The sequence below is a fragment of the Salvelinus namaycush genome, chromosome 6, assembly GCF_016432855.1.
Source record: "Salvelinus namaycush isolate Seneca chromosome 6, SaNama_1.0, whole genome shotgun sequence".
In the NCBI taxonomy this organism is placed as follows: domain Eukaryota; kingdom Metazoa; phylum Chordata; class Actinopteri; order Salmoniformes; family Salmonidae; genus Salvelinus; species Salvelinus namaycush.
In genome coordinates, this window is record NC_052312.1 from 46,450,619 (window position 1) to 46,468,118 (window position 17,500).

General features: G+C 49.1%; 1 protein-coding gene across 1 annotated transcript in view; it reads left to right on the forward strand.

Annotated features, from left to right (window-relative positions):
* The window catches only part of LOC120049154 (staphylococcal nuclease domain-containing protein 1-like), a 311,592-nt gene that overhangs the window by 257,054 nt on the left and 37,038 nt on the right, over positions 1 to 17,500 (forward strand). Inside the window, 1 exon segment of the mRNA XM_038995382.1 lies at positions 16,450 to 16,576. Within this exon segment, the coding sequence (XP_038851310.1) occupies positions 16,450 to 16,576 (127 nt within the window).

A 17,500-nucleotide genomic window follows, 5' to 3' on the forward strand; every position in this document is an offset into this window, starting at 1 on the left:
GACCAGAGTTAGGAGCTGGCAGCGCTGCAGGCTGGTCCAGACCAGACCAGAGTTAGGAGCTGGCAGCGCTGCAGGCTGGTCCAGACCAGACCAGAGTTAGGAGCTGGCAGCGCTGCAGGCTGGTCCAAACCAGACCAGAGTTAGGAGCTGGCAGCGCTGCAGGCTGGTCCAGACCAGGCCAGAGTTAGGAGCTGGCAGCGCTGCAGGCTGGTCCAAACCAGACCAGAGTTAGGAGCTGGCAGTGCTACAGCCTTCCAGGTGCCACTCTGTCCACATTATTCACATTCTACCTTTACGCCCAGCAGCTGTTCTCCACCTAATGATGCTGGAACACCACTCAGTCAGTCTCACTCCTTCCTACTATCATGCTGGTATTCAATCTCTTTCTTGTTCTGTTGCTAAATCTATCTTTCTCCCTCTTGTTCCTTATGCTCTGTGGTTCGGTCTCTGTTTTAGTTTTTCTCATTCTCTCCTTATGTCTCACTCTCACCTCTCGCTAGCTCTCTCGCTCTCTCTTTCTCAAATGTTCCCCTCATTCAGTGAAAACCTAGGGGTTTTAAAAGGTCCCAACGCCCCAGAACTGTCCGCCACTGTGGAGTGCCTTAACGTGTGACGGCACACATTGTTTTGGGAGCAGTCAACGGGGGGCCTCGTAACACTGGTGTGCCAGACCATTAGCATTTGCCAGTATTGATGTCAATAAGAGGACATTCTCTATCGATCTGTCCGAAAGGGAATACAGGGGGCTCTAACCAGGCCTTAATGTGAAGCAGCGAACTAGGGCCATCTTAGAAACAGTACTCCACTCCCGGGCTGTGTTCATTAGGCACCAAATGGAATAAAACGGATTGAAACAGGGAGGGTCTTCCTGGCCAATGCAACATTTTTGTGTTCAGTTGCGAAATGTTTGACTTTTTTTCTCCATTGTGTGCTCAAATGAACACAACCCTGCTTAATGCGGACGGAAGATGGCTGGATGAAGCTCAGTGCACATAAGCAAGTCCCTGTTCCCATGTGATCCTCTGTAGAGGATGGCTCTTTGTTTCCCCCCGCCTACCGCTGGCCTCTGTCTTTTGAGGACACCGTCATCCTAGAGAGGGCAGTAGTTTGTCATGGTCATGATTTTATCCTCACATCTCTAGGCCGTCCTTGTTTCACCGGGTCTATATTCTTCAGTCGTGCTGAACTACGTCTTGTTTCTCTTCAGCTGGTCTGTAAACAGCTGTGGTGACACTCCGCACAAACTGCAGAGGCCACGGCTGTAGAAAGCAACAACAAACTCAAGCAGGGAGAAAAGCAGACACTGCAAGTTTTATTTGTTTTCTTAACTCCCCACCACCGCGCCGGATGATGCAATATTTAGCGGTCCTCAGATGAGCTTTACCGCGAAGGCATTCATTGTTGAATTTGAATGGAACTGCAGATTGAAAGGTCAGATCACCTGTCTGCTCAGCTGGAGCACGGTTTGTTCTGAGGGGTGTATTTTGGAGGGAGCAGGACCCAATCTGGCTTGCTCTTGGTCTTAGTGCTCTGGTTTCACTAGTAACCAGAAAGGCAACGCTGGTTACCTTATGTGGCGGTGAATGGCTCTTCTCTTGGCAACGAACCCACTTACACTCTTCTCCTCCAAACTACAAGTACAGGTGAACCCTCCTAATGCGGCACCGCACCCGGGTATATTGGGGGAAAATCCGCATTAGCCTCACTCGACGAGGCCTCAATGGGAGTGTAGAGAGCAGGAGAAAAGTCACAGATGCTGCCTCTTTGTCTCTTCTGGGCTTTCAAATGACAGAAACTGTAATTTGGTGGTGAGAGCCCCCTCTCCGCCTGCCAGGAGGGGGAGAGAAAGATTGAGAGAGGAGAGAGTGCTGTGCGAAGCGACTCTGAAACGCTCTTCCACAGGCAGAGTGGGCATTAGTGAGGCTCTGCCATCATTTGTTTTTTATGGCGGCCTCGCTCCACGCACAGCGGCTGCCGACACTTCCTCCCAACTGGTGCCCAAAAGAGGAGTAAATTGCTCCCCATAAAGCCATTTTATCTCTCCCCCCGCATCTCCAGTACCTCCTTTGTCTGTGTTGGGGTAGGTTGTCTGTTATCATTCTGTGTGTGTGTGTGTGTGTGTGTGTGTGTGTGTGTGTGTGTGTGTGTGTGTGTGTGTGTGTGTGTGTGTGTGTGTGTGTGTGTGTGTGTGTGTGTGTGTGTGTGTGTGTGTGTGTGTGTGTGTGTGTGTGTAAGCAATCAGCAGTGTTGTTCCCGTTCCCACCTGGACGTTCTTTAACACAAGCCGCCATCCCCCCAGAGGATGAAGCCTGTCCAAACCTCATGCATATTTAACAGGCCAAACTAGCAGGTAGAGTTAGCACTGTTTGCGTCAGCCCGGTGTCATCATTCAAACTGCCCGTGCACACACACATTCACACACACCGTATGCACACGTCAGAAGCGGCAGCGTTACAACTGCTAAAATAACAGACACCAGTGCCTATATAGCAGATCTGATAAAGACGCCGGGAACAACATGTACTAAATGGAAATGAGAGTCTTCGGAGACCTCCCAGAATAAGTGTTGTTTTTGGGTTAGTTACACATTTCCCTGGATGAGCTCCTTTCTCCATGCCGCTGCGTGCGTCTCATACATTTGAATATTGAGCTAATTACAGCTGGTGAAATGTTGCCTCTTTCTGCGCTTCTCCTGTCCGTTTTTTTTGTTCCCCTTTTTCTCTCTTTGGGTGTCCTGAATTAGACTTTCTGCATCATTTGGAAAATGCTTAACAGTGATTTAGTGTTTAATTTCTTCATTTGGGAAGGGAATTGGAATGATCCTAGCTTTTTAGTAACCATTTAGCAGTGATTCTCTAATCTGTTCTCTGGTCTTCTGTTTCATTCTGGATGGGATGATTTCCGTTGTTGATGGTAATGATTTGGTCAACTAGGATTCCGCGTGGCCTTCGGTCGAGTGCGGAGGACAACATGATCCAGTGTTTTCATAGCTTTTTGTTTTCTTTCCGCGAGTACGCCTCATTCGCCACACCACAGCCAAATGCCATTTTAATCAACCCCAACTAAAATCATTTTCTCTTCTCTAAAGCCTAATCGCTTTCTCGGTTCCGCGCGGGGCATTTACAATGTAATTACATATGATTTACCAACAGCTGCAGCCATAATGGCGCATAAACAAATTACAGAACAGAGTGAGAGAAAAGAGAGGAGGAGAAAAGAGATCTGGAACAGTCTTCATTTTATGTGGATCAGTGCTTTTGCTCACTAGCAAATACACAAAGCGAGGCCTGTCACACTGGAGACCCATTAGCCTCTTCCACTGAGACTACAAATACATAGATTTGTCTTTCTTTTCTTCAAACCAACGTGGAATTGGGAACTGGGACTCTCCTTACTACATACATCTCCTGGTATTTTTCCTAGCCTGATTTGGCTTTGCCAGAGATGCATGTTGCAGATCTCTCTGGGTTGCTGAAGGCAGGAAACCAACCGTAGGCGTCGGTTCACTGGACACTCAGAGTTTATCTTTAGATTTCGCGGCAGTGTATGCAAACAGACAGAGGGAGATGTAGGCTGTTTTATGTTTTTTACACATCGGTTGGGCTGGAATGATGTTCTTTCAAGCTGAAAAAAGGAACACTTTGCCTGTGTGTTTACCTGTGTGTGTGTGTGGGTGCATCTATGCTTGCCAGAGTGCTAATGTATGTGTCTTCATTCCTCTCTCTCTCTCTCTCTGTGTGTGTCTATGCTTGCTAGAGAATGCTAGTGTATTTGTCTTCGTTCCTCTCTCACTCGTGTGTGTGTGTGTGTGTGTGTGTGTGTGTGTGTGTGTGTGTGTGTGTGTGTGTGTGTGTGTGTGTGTGTGTGTGTGTGTGTGTGTGTGTGTGTGTGTGTGTGTGTGTGTGTGTGTGTGTGTGTGTGTGTGTGTGCTTCTCCATTCCCTTGTATGTGCATTACCGTCCAAGCCTGCACCTGGAAGGGAATCTGCATGCATAGATGTGTGTAATAAAGCAGTGCCCTCCAGTACAGGTCACCCTGGGCCAAGATGCCTGCACAGCAAATGACCAGCCATAAAGTGACTGGCAGTAGGTGGGGAGATTCTCATGCTGCAGAACCCCTGCACTGCATGCTGAATCTAATACCAAGTGTCATCGTTCTCTCACCTGGCCCTGTGGTGTGTGTGTGTTATATAATGGATAGCAAACCCACGGAGAAATATGTAGTAGTTAAGAGGCTTAAGTTCACCACTAAATCAGGATGGCACTTGAAATGAAGAAGGATTGAAGTGTGTGGGGGGGGTGTTTGCTATGTATGTGTGCACTAAGTCCTCTCTGTGAACAGCCTACAACCATCACCAAGAAACGTAACCATCTCATTGGTCAATATCAACATGACTGCATGTTCACTGTAACAGACACAGTCCCTGTTCCTTCTCCCAACGTCTTATCCTCCACCTTCAGAGTGAGAGACATTAGATGTACGGTGTCTGACTCAATCTGACACGACTGTAATTAGAGGGAATCTAAGGCTTCTACCAAGTAGTGAAACTGCACTGGGAAATCAGTGATCCATAGAGATGACTGCTTCCCGAATGTTACCCTATTCCCTACATAGTGCACTACTTTTAACCAGGGCCCACAGGGCACTACATAGGGAATATGGTGCCATTTGGGACGCTGTCAGCCATGTACTGATCTACAGTTCCTTATGTAACCTCAGCCATATGTCCTAATGGATGGCTTTAAACCCCACTGGTATTATGAGAACACTGGCCTGGAGGATGGATCTCATAGGAGAACATGGAAGGTAGGGTTAACATTGGTGTTTCATGACCACTCTTGGGGTTGTGTGCTTGATGTGTGCTTGCCCTGATTTTCATAGGAAAGGATGTAGCATAGCCCACAGTGCCTTCGGAAAGTATTCAGACCCCTTCCCCTTTCCACGTTACGTTACAGCCTTATTCTAAAATGGATTGAATTCGTTTGTTTCCTCATCAATCTACACATAATACCCTAAATGATAATAAATCATTAATAAATCATAATACCCTAATACCCTAAATGTCTAAAAACAGGTTTTTAGACATTTTTGTAAATGTGTTAAATAAATAAAAACATACAGTTGAAGTCGGAAGTTTACATACACCTCAGCCAAATACATTTAAACTCAGTTTTTCACAATTCCTGACATTTAATCCTATTAAAAATTCCCTGTCTTAGGTCAGTTAGGATCACCACTTAATTTTAAAAATGTGAAATGTCAGAAAGATTTTCGCGAGAATTTTCGCGAGATTTATTTCAACTTTTATTTATTTCATCGCATTCCCAGTGGGTCAGAAGTTTACATACACTCAATTAGTATTTGGTGGCATTGCCTTTAAATTGTTTAACTTGGTTCAAATGCTTCGGGTAGCCTTCCACAACCTTCCCACAATAAGTTGGGTGAATTTTGGCCCATTCCTCCTGACAGAGCTGGTGTAACGGAGTCCAGTTAGTAGGCCTCCTTGCACGCACACGCTTTTTCAGTTCTGCCCACAAATTTTCTATGGGATTGAGGTCAGGGCTTTGTGATGGCCACTCCAATACCTTGACTTTGTTGTCTTTAAGCCATTTTGCCACAACTTTGGAAGTATGCCTGGGGTCATTGTCCATTTGGAAGACCCATTTGCGACCAAGCTTTAACTTCCTGACTGATGTCTTGAGATGTTGCTTCAATATATCCACATAATTTTCCTTCCTGGTGATGCCATCTATTTTGTGAAGTGCACCAGTCCCTCCTGCAGCAAATCACCCACACAACATGATGCTGCCATCCCCGTGCTTCACGGTTGGGATGGTGGTGTTCGGCTTGCAAGCCTCCCCCTTTTTACTCCAAACATAACGTTGGTCATTATGGCCAAACAGTTCTATTTTTGTTTCATCAGACCGGAGGACATTTCTCCAAACAGAACAATCTTTGTCCCCATGTGCAGTTGCAAACCGTAGTCTGGCTTTTTATGGCAGTTTTGGAGCAGTGGCTTCTTCCTTGCTGAGTGGCCTTTCAGGGTGTGTCGATATAGGACTCGTTTTACTGTGGATATACTGTTTACTGTTTCCTCCAGCATCTTTACAAGGTTCTTTGCTGTAGTTCTGGGATTGATTGGCCCTTTTCGCACCAAAGTACGTTCAACTCTAGGAGACAGAACGCGTCTCCTTCCTGAGCGGTATGACGGCTGCGTGGTCCCATGGTGTTTATACTTGCGTACTATTGTTTGTACAGATGAACATGGTACCTTCAGGCGTTTGGAAATTTCTCCCAAGGATGACCCAGGCTTGTGGAGGTGTACCATTTTTTTTCTGAGGTCTTGGCTGATTTCTTTTGATTTTCCTATGATGTCAAGCAAAGAGGCACTGAGTTTGAAGGTAGGCCTTGAAATACATCCACAGGTACACCTCCAATTGACTAAAATGATGTCAATTAGCCTATCAGAGTCTTCTAAAGTCATGACATCATTTTCTGGAATATTCCAATCTGTTTAAAGGCACAGTCAACTTAGTGTATGTAAACTTCTGACCTACTGGGATTGTGATAGTGAATTATAAGTGAAATAATCTCTGTAAACAATTGTTGGAAAAATTACTTGTCATGCACAAAGTAGATGTCCTAACCGACTTGCCAAAACTATAGTTTGTTAACAAGACATTTGTGGAGTGGTTGAAAAACGAGTTTTTCACTCCAACCTAAGTGTAAGTAAACTTCTGACTTCAACTGTACCTTATTTACATAAGTATTCAGACCCTTTGCTGTGAGACTCGAAATTGAGCTCCGGTGCATTGTGTTTCCATTGATCATCCTTTAGATGTTTCTACAACTTGATTGGAGTCCACCTGTGGTAAACTCTATTGATTGAACATGATTTGGAAAGGCACACACCTGTCTATATAAGGTCCCACAGTTGACAGTGCATGTCAGAGCAAAAACCAAGCCAAGACGTGGAAGGGATTGTCCATAGCGATCCGAGACAGGATTGTGTTGAGGCACAGATCTGGGGAAGGGTAACAACAAATGTCTGCAACGTACAAGGTCACCAAGAACACAGTAGACTCCATTATTCTTAAATGGAAGAAGTTTGGAACCTCCAAGACTCTGTCCAGGTGGCCAGCTGGGAAAGATGAACAAAGCAAAGTACAGAGAGATCCTTGATGAAAACCTGCTCCAGAGTGCTCAGGACCTCAGACTGGGCCAAAGGTTCACCTTCCAACAGGACAACGACCATAAGCATGCAGTCAAGACAATGCAGGAGTGGCTTCGGGACATGTCTCTAAATGTCCTTGAGTGGCCCAGCCAGAGCCTGGACTTGAACCCAATCGAACATCTCTGTAGAGACCTGAAAATAACTGTGCTGCCTGCTCCCCATCCAACCTGACAGAGCTTGAGAGGATCTGCAGAGAAAAATTGGAGAAACTCCCCAAGTACAGCTGTGCCAAGCTTGTAACATCATACCCAATAATACTCTATGCTGTAATCTCTTCCAAAAGTGCTTCAACAAAGTCCTGAGTAAAGGATCTGAATACTAAATGTCATATTTCAGCTATTTTTATTGCATACATTTACAAAAATGTCTGTAAACCTGTTTTTGCTTTGTCATTATGCTGTATTGTGTCCACCTGTGGGTTGATGAGGGAAAAAAACGATTTAATCCATTTTAGAATAAGGCTGTAACGTAACAAAATGTGGTAAAAGTCGAGGTCTGGATGCTTTTCGAAGGCACTGTATGTGTGAATGATGGTTATTGATGCGTACTACAGAGATTACAGCTCTGTCTGGAGTTATCACGTTTGGGGTGTGTGCGCGCATGTTCTCTCCAACATGTTTTTTGTGTGTTAGTCTACGAGTGTGTACTCAGTCTCATTGTGTGTTTTGGCTGTGTGTACATTGTGGTTCTTGAACGGTACAAAGTGGGTTATCATCACAGTATTTCAGGCCTTAATTCTTATGGCATAGAGTACATACAGCGATCTCATCAGGTGTTCTGTACCCTACCTCCTTCCTGTTCCTTCCCCTCCACAGTAATGCCAGTCCTCTGCTACATCATGTGTTCTGTACCCTACCTCCTTCCTGTACCTTCCCCTCCACAGTAATGCCAGTCCTCTGCTACATCATGTGTTCTGTACCCTACCTCCTTCCTGTTCCTTCCCCTCCACAGTAATGCCAGTCCTCTGCTACATCATGTGTTCTGTACCCTACCTCCTTCCTGTACCTTCCCCTCCACAGTAATGCCAGTCCTCTGCTACATCATGTGTTCTGTACCCTACCTCCTTCCTGTTCCTTCCCCTCCACAGTAATGCCAGTCCTCTGCTACATCATGTGTTCTGTACCCTACCTCCTTCCTGTACCTTCCCCTCCACAGTAATGCCAGTCCTCTGCTACATCATGTGTTCTGTACCCTACCTCCTTCCTGTTCCTTCCCCTCCACAGTAATGCCAGTCCTCTGCTACATCATGTGTTCTGTACCCTACCTCCTTCCTGTTCCTTCCCCTCCACAGTAATGCCAGTCCTCTGCTACATCATGTGTTCTGTACCCTACCTCCGTCCTGTACCTTCCCCTCCACAGTAATGCCAGTCCTCTGCTACATCATGTGTTCTGTACCCTACCTCCTTCCTGTTCCTTCCCCTCCACAGTAATGCCAGTCCTCTGCTACATCATGTGTTCTGTACCCTACCTCCTTCCTGTTCCTTCCCCTCCACAGTAATGCCAGTCCTCTGCTACATCATGTGTTCTGTACCCTACCTCCTTCCTGTACCTTCCCCTCCACAGTAATGCCAGTCCTCTGCTACATCATGTGTTCTGTACCCTACCTCCTTCCTGTACCTTCCCCTCCACAGTAATGCCAGGCCTCTGCTACATCATGTGTTCTGTACCCTACCTCCTTCCTGTACCTTCCCCTCCACAGTAATGCCAGTCCTCTGCTACATCATGTGTTCTGTACCCTACCTCCTTCCTGTTCCTTCCCCTCCACAGTAATGCCAGTCCTCTGCTACATCATGTGTTCTGTACCCTACCTCCTTCCTGTACCTTCCCCTCCACAGTAATGCCAGTCCTCTGCTACATCATGTGTTCTGTACCCTACCTCCTTCCTGTACCTTCCCCTCCACAGTAATGCCAGTCCTCTGCTACATCATGTGTTCTGTACCCTACCTCCGTCCTGTACCTTCCCCTCCACAGTAATGCCAGTCCTCTGCTACATCATGTGTTCTGTACCCTACCTCCTTCCTGTACCTTCCCCTCCACAGTAATGCCAGTCCTCTGCTACATCATGTGTTCTGTACCCTACCTCCTTCCTGTACCTTCCCCTCCACAGTAATGCCAGTCCTCTGCTACATCATGTGTTCTGTACCCTACCTCCGTCTTGTACCTTCCCCTCCACAGTAATGCCAGTCCTCTGCTACATCATGTGTTCTGTACCCTACCTCCTTCCTGTACCTTCCCCTCCACAGTAATGCCAGTCCTCTGCTACATCATGTGTTCTGTACCCTACCTCCGTCCTGTACCTTCCCCTCCACAGTAATGCCAGTCCTCTGCTACATCATGTGTTCTGTGCCCTACCTCCTTACCCTACCTCCTTCCTGTACCTTCCCCTCCACAGTAATGCCAGTCCTCTGCTACATCATGTGTTCTGTACCCTGCCTCCTTCCTGTACCTTCCCCTCCACAGTAATGCCAGTCCTCTGCTACATCATGTGTTCTGTACCCTACCTCCGTCCTGTACCTTCCCCTCCACAGTAATGCCAGTCCTCTGCTACATCATGTGTTCTGTGTCCTACCTCCTTACCCTACCTCCGTCCTGTACCTTCCCCTCCACAGTAATGCCAGTCCTCTGCTACATCATGTGTTCTGTACCCTACCTCCTTCCTGTACCTTCCCCTCCACAGTAATGCCAGTCCTCTGCTACATCATGTGTTCTGTACCCTACCTCCGTCCTGTACCTTCCCCTCCACAGTAATGCCAGTCCTCTGCTACATCATGTGTTCTGTTCCCTACCTCCTTACCCTACCTCCTTCCTGTACCTTCCCCTCCACAGTAATGCCAGTCCTCTGCTACATCATGTGTTCTGTACCCTACCTCCGTCCTGTACCTTCCCCTCCACAGTAATGCCAGTCCTCTGCTACATCATGTGTTCTGTGTCCTACCTCCTTACCCTACCTCCTTCCTGTACCTTCCCCTCCACAGTAATGCCAGGCCTCTGCTACATCATGTGTTCTGTACCCTACCTCCTTCCTGTACCTTCCCCTCCACAGTAATGCCAGTCCTCTGCTACATCATGTGTTCTGTACCCTACCTCCTTCCTGTTCCTTCCCCTCCACAGTAATGCCAGTCCTCTGCTACATCATGTGTTCTGTACCCTACCTCCTTCCTGTACCTTCCCCTCCACAGTAATGCCAGTCCTCTGCTACATCATGTGTTCTGTACCCTACCTCCTTCCTGTACCTTCCCCTCCACAGTAATGCCAGTCCTCTGCTACATCATGTGTTCTGTACCCTACCTCCGTCCTGTACCTTCCCCTCCACAGTAATGCCAGTCCTCTGCTACATCATGTGTTCTGTACCCTACCTCCTTCCTGTACCTTCCCCTCCACAGTAATGCCAGTCCTCTGCTACATCATGTGTTCTGTACCCTACCTCCTTCCTGTACCTTCCCCTCCACAGTAATGCCAGTCCTCTGCTACATCATGTGTTCTGTACCCTACCTCCGTCTTGTACCTTCCCCTCCACAGTAATGCCAGTCCTCTGCTACATCATGTGTTCTGTACCCTACCTCCTTCCTGTACCTTCCCCTCCACAGTAATGCCAGTCCTCTGCTACATTATGTGTTCTGTACCCTACCTCCGTCCTGTACCTTCCCCTCCACAGTAATGCCAGTCCTCTGCTACATCATGTGTTCTGTGCCCTACCTCCTTACCCTACCTCCTTCCTGTACCTTCCCCTCCACAGTAATGCCAGTCCTCTGCTACATCATGTGTTCTGTACCCTGCCTCCTTCCTGTACCTTCCCCTCCACAGTAATGCCAGTCCTCTGCTACATCATGTGTTCTGTACCCTACCTCCGTCCTGTACCTTCCCCTCCACAGTAATGCCAGTCCTCTGCTACATCATGTGTTCTGTGTCCTACCTCCTTACCCTACCTCCGTCCTGTACCTTCCCCTCCACAGTAATGCCAGTCCTCTGCTACATCATGTGTTCTGTACCCTACCTCCTTCCTGTACCTTCCCCTCCACAGTAATGCCAGTCCTCTGCTACATCATGTGTTCTGTACCCTACCTCCGTCCTGTACCTTCCCCTCCACAGTAATGCCAGTCCTCTGCTACATCATGTGTTCTGTTCCCTACCTCCTTACCCTACCTCCTTCCTGTACCTTCCCCTCCACAGTAATGCCAGTCCTCTGCTACATCATGTGTTCTGTACCCTACCTCCGTCCTGTACCTTCCCCTCCACAGTAATGCCAGTCCTCTGCTACATCATGTGTTCTGTGTCCTACCTCCTTACCCTACCTCCTTCCTGTACCTTCCCCTCCACAGTAATGCCAGTCCTCTGCTACATCATGTGTTCTGTACCCTACCTCCTTCCTGTACCTTCCCCTCCACAGTAATGCCAGTCCTCTGCTACATCATGTGTTCTGTACCCTACCTCCTTCCTGTACCTTCCCCTCCACAGTAATGCCAGTCCTCTGCTACATCATGTGTTCTGTACCCTACCTCCTTCCTGTACCTTCCCCTCCACAGTAATGCCAGTCCTCTGCTACATCATGTGTTCTGTACCCTACCTCCTTCCTGTACCTTCCCCTCCACAGTAATGCCAGTCCTCTGCTACATCATGTGTTCTGTACCCTACCTCCTTCCTGTACCTTCCCCTCCACAGTAATGCCAGTCCTCTGCTACATCATGTGTTCTGTACCCTACCTCCTTCCTGTACCTTCCCCTCCACAGTAATGCCAGTCCTCTGCTACATCATGTGTTCTGTACCCTACCTCCTTCCTGTACCTTCCCCTCCACAGTAATGCCAGGCCACTGGTATTAATTAGGTTAAATGAAGTGTTTCCATTAAAGCTTTATATAGCGATTGGAGAGGACTCCCTCTTAGCTTATTTATTATTTAATCAAATCTCTCCGGGCCCAAAGTGGAACACGCCGCGCGACCCAGGCAAAGACGCACACGCACGCACACACACACACACCATTACCACTACCACTCCTGGCTGGGGAAGGAGGAAGTCGCTCTCTCTCAAACTTTTTTAATTAGATGAATAAATCTTCCGCCGGCGGCCGGAGCGCTGACAGGCAGGCCACGGCGCTGCACAGCCGCAACTACGGCAACTGACGTGGTGCGCTACTACGGTAACACGGCCGTCACGAGCTGTACCTCTGGTATAGATGGGAGGGTTGGGGAGGTAGGGTTGTTGATCTGAGCTGTACCTCTGGGATAGATGGGAGGGTTGGGGAGGTAGAGTTGTTGATCTGATCTGTACCCCTGGGATAGATGGGAGGTTTGGGGGGTAGGGTTGTTGATCTGACGTGTTTCCTTAAATCTGCTGCTTCTACAAAACACTGAGGATGCCTCAAGCGTGTGTTTGTGTGTGTGTTTGAGGGGAGCTCCTTCCTCGCTCCCCTCAAACAGCAGTCATTAGCCATCAGGGTGCCAGTGGTTGGGCAGTGAGGAGTGTGAACGCCACGTTCCTCTCCCCAAACCCCACAACAAACACACGCACCCCCTCTCACACACACCCCCTCCTCCCCCTCTTACCTTACCTCCCCTAACCCCCCTCCGGAAGCCTCCTGTTTTCACTCTCCTGTTTAGCGTACATCACATCATGTTAAGGTAGCTGGCTAAGCGCTAGCTGGCTGCTCACTCTCTTTAACCTTTAATATTCCCTCGTTTTTTTAAACAAACGCTCTGATGCAGGCCGGAATAACATCACAATAACAGCTCTGAGCTGTGGGAGGGAGGGAGGGAGGGAGGGAGGGAGGGAGGGAGGGAGGGAGGGAGGGAGGGAGGGAGGGAGGGAGGGAGGGAGGGAGAGGAGCAGTGGTGTGTGTGTGAGATGTGGCTTGTTCATTCATTTAATGTGGCTTTGCCTTTGAGGTGTTTGTTTGATCACAACACACATTAAGCTGCCCCCCCACACACACACACACACACCTCCGTCCAACACACACACGCACATCTCCCTCCCTCCAATACACACACAGACCTCCCTCCAATACACACACACCTCCCTCCAAAACACACACACACACACCTCCCTCCAACACACACACCTCCTTCCAATACACACACACCCCCCTCCAATACACACACCCCCTCCAATACACACACCTCCCTCCAATACACACACACCTCCCCGTCTGCGTGTGTGAACGTCTGCGTATGTGAACGTCTGCGTGTGTGGACGTCTGCGTGTGTGAACGTCTGCGTGTGTGAACGTCTGCGTGTGTGGACGTCTGCGTGTGTGAACGTCTGCGTGTGTGAACGTCTGCGTGTGTGGACGTCTGCGTGTGTGAACGTGTGTGTGAACGTCTGCGTGTGTGGACGTCTGCGTGTGTGAACGTCTGCGTGTGTGGACGTCTGCGTGTGTGAACGTCTGCGTGTGTGAACGTCTGCGTGTGTGAACGTCTGCGTGTGTGGACGTCTGCGTGTGTGGACGTCTGCGTGTGTGGACGTCTGCGTGTGTGGACGTCTGCGTGTGTGGACGTCTGCGTGTGTGGACGTCTGCGTGTGTGGACGTCTGCGTGTGTGGACGTCTGCGTGTGTGGACGTCTGCGTGTGTGAACGTCTGCGTGTGTGAACGTCTGCGTGTGTGAACGTCTGCGTGAGTGGACGTCTGCGTGTGTGGACGTCTGCGTGTGTGGACGTCTGCGTGTGTGGACGTCTGCGTGTGTGGACGTCTGCGTGTGTGGACGTCTGCGTGTGTGGACGTCTGCGTGTGTGGACGTCTGCGTGTGTGGACGTCTGCGTGTGTGGACGTCTGCGTGTGTGAACGTCTGCGTGTGTGAACGTCTGCGTGTGTGAACGTCTGCCTTTGTTGACGTCTGCGTGTGTGAACGTGTGTGTGGACGTCTGCGTGTGTGAACGTCTGCGTGTGTGGACGTCTGCGTGTGTGGACGTCTGCGTGTGTGGACGTCTGCGTGTGTGAACGTCTGCGTGTGTGAACGTCTGCGTGTGTGAACGTCTGCGTGAGTGGACGTCTGCGTGTGTGGACGTCTGCGTGTGTGGACGTCTGCGTGTGTGAACGTCTGCGTGTGTGAACGTCTGCGTGTGTGGACGTCTGCGTGTGTGGACGTCTGCGTGTGTGGACGTCTGCGTGTGTGGACGTCTGCGTGTGTGGACGTCTGCGTGTGTGAACGTCTGCGTGTGTGAACGTCTGCGTGTGTGAACGTCTGCCTTTGTTGACGTCTGCGTGTGTGAACGTGTGTGTGGACGTCTGCGTGTGTGAACGTCTGCCTTTGTTGACGTCTGCGTGTGTGAACGCGTGTGTGAACGTCTGCGTGTGTGGACGTCTGCGTGTGTGGACGTCTGCGTGTGTGAACGTCTGCGTTTGTTGACGTCTGCGTGTGTGGACGTCTGCGTGTGTGGACGTCTGCGTGTGTGGACGTCTGCGTGTGTGGACGTCTGCGTGTGTGAACGTCTGCGTGTGTGGACGTCTGCGTGTGTGGACGTCTGCGTGTGTGGACGTCTGCGTGTGTGAACGTCTGCGTGTGTGAACGTCTGCGTGTGTGGACGTCTGCGTGTGTGGACGTGTGCGTGTGTGGACGTCTGCGTGTGTGAAGGTCTGCGTGTGTGGACGTCTGCGTGTGTGGACGTCTGCGTGTGTGAACGTCTGCGTGTGTGAACGTCTGCGTGTGTGAACGTCTGCGTGTGTGAACGTCTGCCTTTGTTGACGTCTGCGTGTGTGAACGTGTGTGTGGACGTCTGCGTGTGTGAACGTCTGCCTTTGTTGACGTCTGCGTGTGTGAACGTGTGTGTGAACGTCTGCGTGTGTGGACGTCTGCGTGTGTGAACGTCTGCGTTTGTTGACGTCTGCGTGTGTGGACGTCTGCGTGTGTGGACGTCTGCGTGTGTGGACGTCTGCGTTTGTGGACGTCTGCGTTTGTGGACGTCTGCGTGTGTGGACGTCTGCGTGTGTGGACGTCTGCGTGTGTGGACGTCTGCGTGTGTGGACGTCTGCGTGAACGTCTGCGTGTGTGTGGCGGACACCATCGTCCCCCCTCCCCCCGGGGCGCATGCTGAAACATCACCTCTATCAACCTGGCTCACATCAAAGGGAAACGACCACAAGTCCTCTGTGTGTTACGGGTGGAGTAGCATGTTCATTACTAGCAATTATAGCATTGACTGCTTGCTTTTAGTGTTGCTTTTCTCTGCCATCTTTGAAATAATTAATTTTTTTCATCAATCGTTGAGAATGTTTCCATGTCCAGCCCCCCTCCCACACACACTTGCTGTGCAGACGAAGGGGCATTATTTTTTATTGAGTCAGTGTATAGCCCTGGTTGTTACATTGCCCAAGGCCCAAGGGGAAATCAATGGGAATAGGATGTCAACAAATCACCATGTAATTTCAACATCGGGCACTTTGCTAAACTAGCTGGAGTAAGCGATCTGCACTCTCTTCACACTCTCTCTCACGCACACACATCCCATACTTCTTCACACACACTCCGAGCCATCAGCCCTGACAGCTAGCCATTTGTTACTGCTGAGCGCAAATCACTCGACTAGTGATTGCAGTCTGAATCCACACAGCCTGACGCTCTTATCATCCTCTTCAAAACGTGGACATTATCCACCGCCACATTTTCTGGAATCTCCACCTAATAGTTCTCCCATACACGATAATGGGTTGATGACTGGTAAACACATGTCACAGAGCGCAATCTTTTTACTCATGCTGTTTTGGTTATGACTGTCTCCACTGATGGTAATGCTGGTAGAAATAGGATTATTTAGCATTTGTGACATGGTGCTAATGCAGTGGAAATTACTACAGGAAACGGAGATGACCAATTTCCCCATGGCGGTTACTGCGGTCGGGCGTCCACTTTGGGGCAGAGCGCTGTATGGCTCAACAGTGCTACATGGGATATGAGCCAAATACTAACGCCGTTGGCATCTAGTCAAAGGGCATGTTTGTAGAAATTGATAATGTCTCCCGGTCACCTATCGCTTGTCCTTGGACAAATCACTGATTTAATGTGACGTTATTGGTCAAAGCATTGTAGTGGAACTATCACTTTCACCTATCCAATCATGGTAGATCAGTGATTACTGCAAGGAAGAGATGTAAGTACTATACATTTATTTTCACAATATTCCAACCAGGCTCTATGCTAACAGGAATGGACTCAATGTATTCAAACAGAGACCAGAAGTGAAGCAGTCCATGCTCCTCCTCTTCCCTCTCTCTCCCCGCCCCTCAGGCACCCAGCTGGAGAACCTGATGGAGACCATGAGGGCAGAGATCGCCACCCAGCCCCCAGTGGAGGGCTCGTACGCCGCCCGCCGAGGGGACTACTGCATCGCCAATTTCTCCGCCGACGGAGAGTGGTACGTGTTTTGTCTTTCTGTCACATGGTGCTGCAATGTCTCCCTTTTAATGTGTAGTAAAATACCTGACCCTATGTTGAGGTCCTGGAACTGATCTTTCTGTTAAAGAGAGAGCTATTGGTCCTACAATCAATCCCCTTTCCTTATGGCTAGTGCCCAATCAATCCCCTTTCTTTATGGCTAGTGCCCAATCAATCCCCTTTCCTTATGACTAGTGCCCAATCAATCCCCTTTCCTTATGGCTAGTGCCCAATCAATCCCCTTTCCTTATGACTAGTGCCCAATCAATCCCCTTTCCTTATGGCTAGTGCCCAATCAATCCCCTTTCCTTATGACTAGTGCCCAATCAATCCCCTTTCCTTATGGCTAGTGCCCAATCAATCCCCTTTCCTTATGGCTAGTGCCCAATCAATCCCCTTTCCTTATGACTAGTGCCCAATCAATCCCCTTTCCTTATGGCTAGTGCCCAATCAATCCCCTTTCCTTATGACTAGTGCCCAATCAATCCCCTTTCCTTATGGCTCGTGCCCAATCAATCCCCTTTCCTTATGACTAGTGCCCAAGTCGGGGCTAATAGTTGGCGTTTGGGTTCAGCCAAAATGTACATTAGAGGATCGTATTAGAGCAACTGATAAGCTCCGCCCTTAACCTGGATGTGAGTCACCCACACCCTCTCTAATTGGCTTTTTGTCTGGGCCTGTTCTTATAGAGACCTTTGATGTTTGTAAAGGCCAGGTATCAACTCTCCAAAATACAAGCGTCCTACCTATTTATCTACCCTTTGTTTATACTGTTTCTGATTTTAAATCTGCCCAGCGATAAAAGGGACATCACAAAGTCATGGCTCCTGAATGGCCCTGGTTTTTAAGAGGGCCCCTTTTAGAACAGAGCTTTGTAGAGGTGTTGAGCCCTCGTCAACCCAGC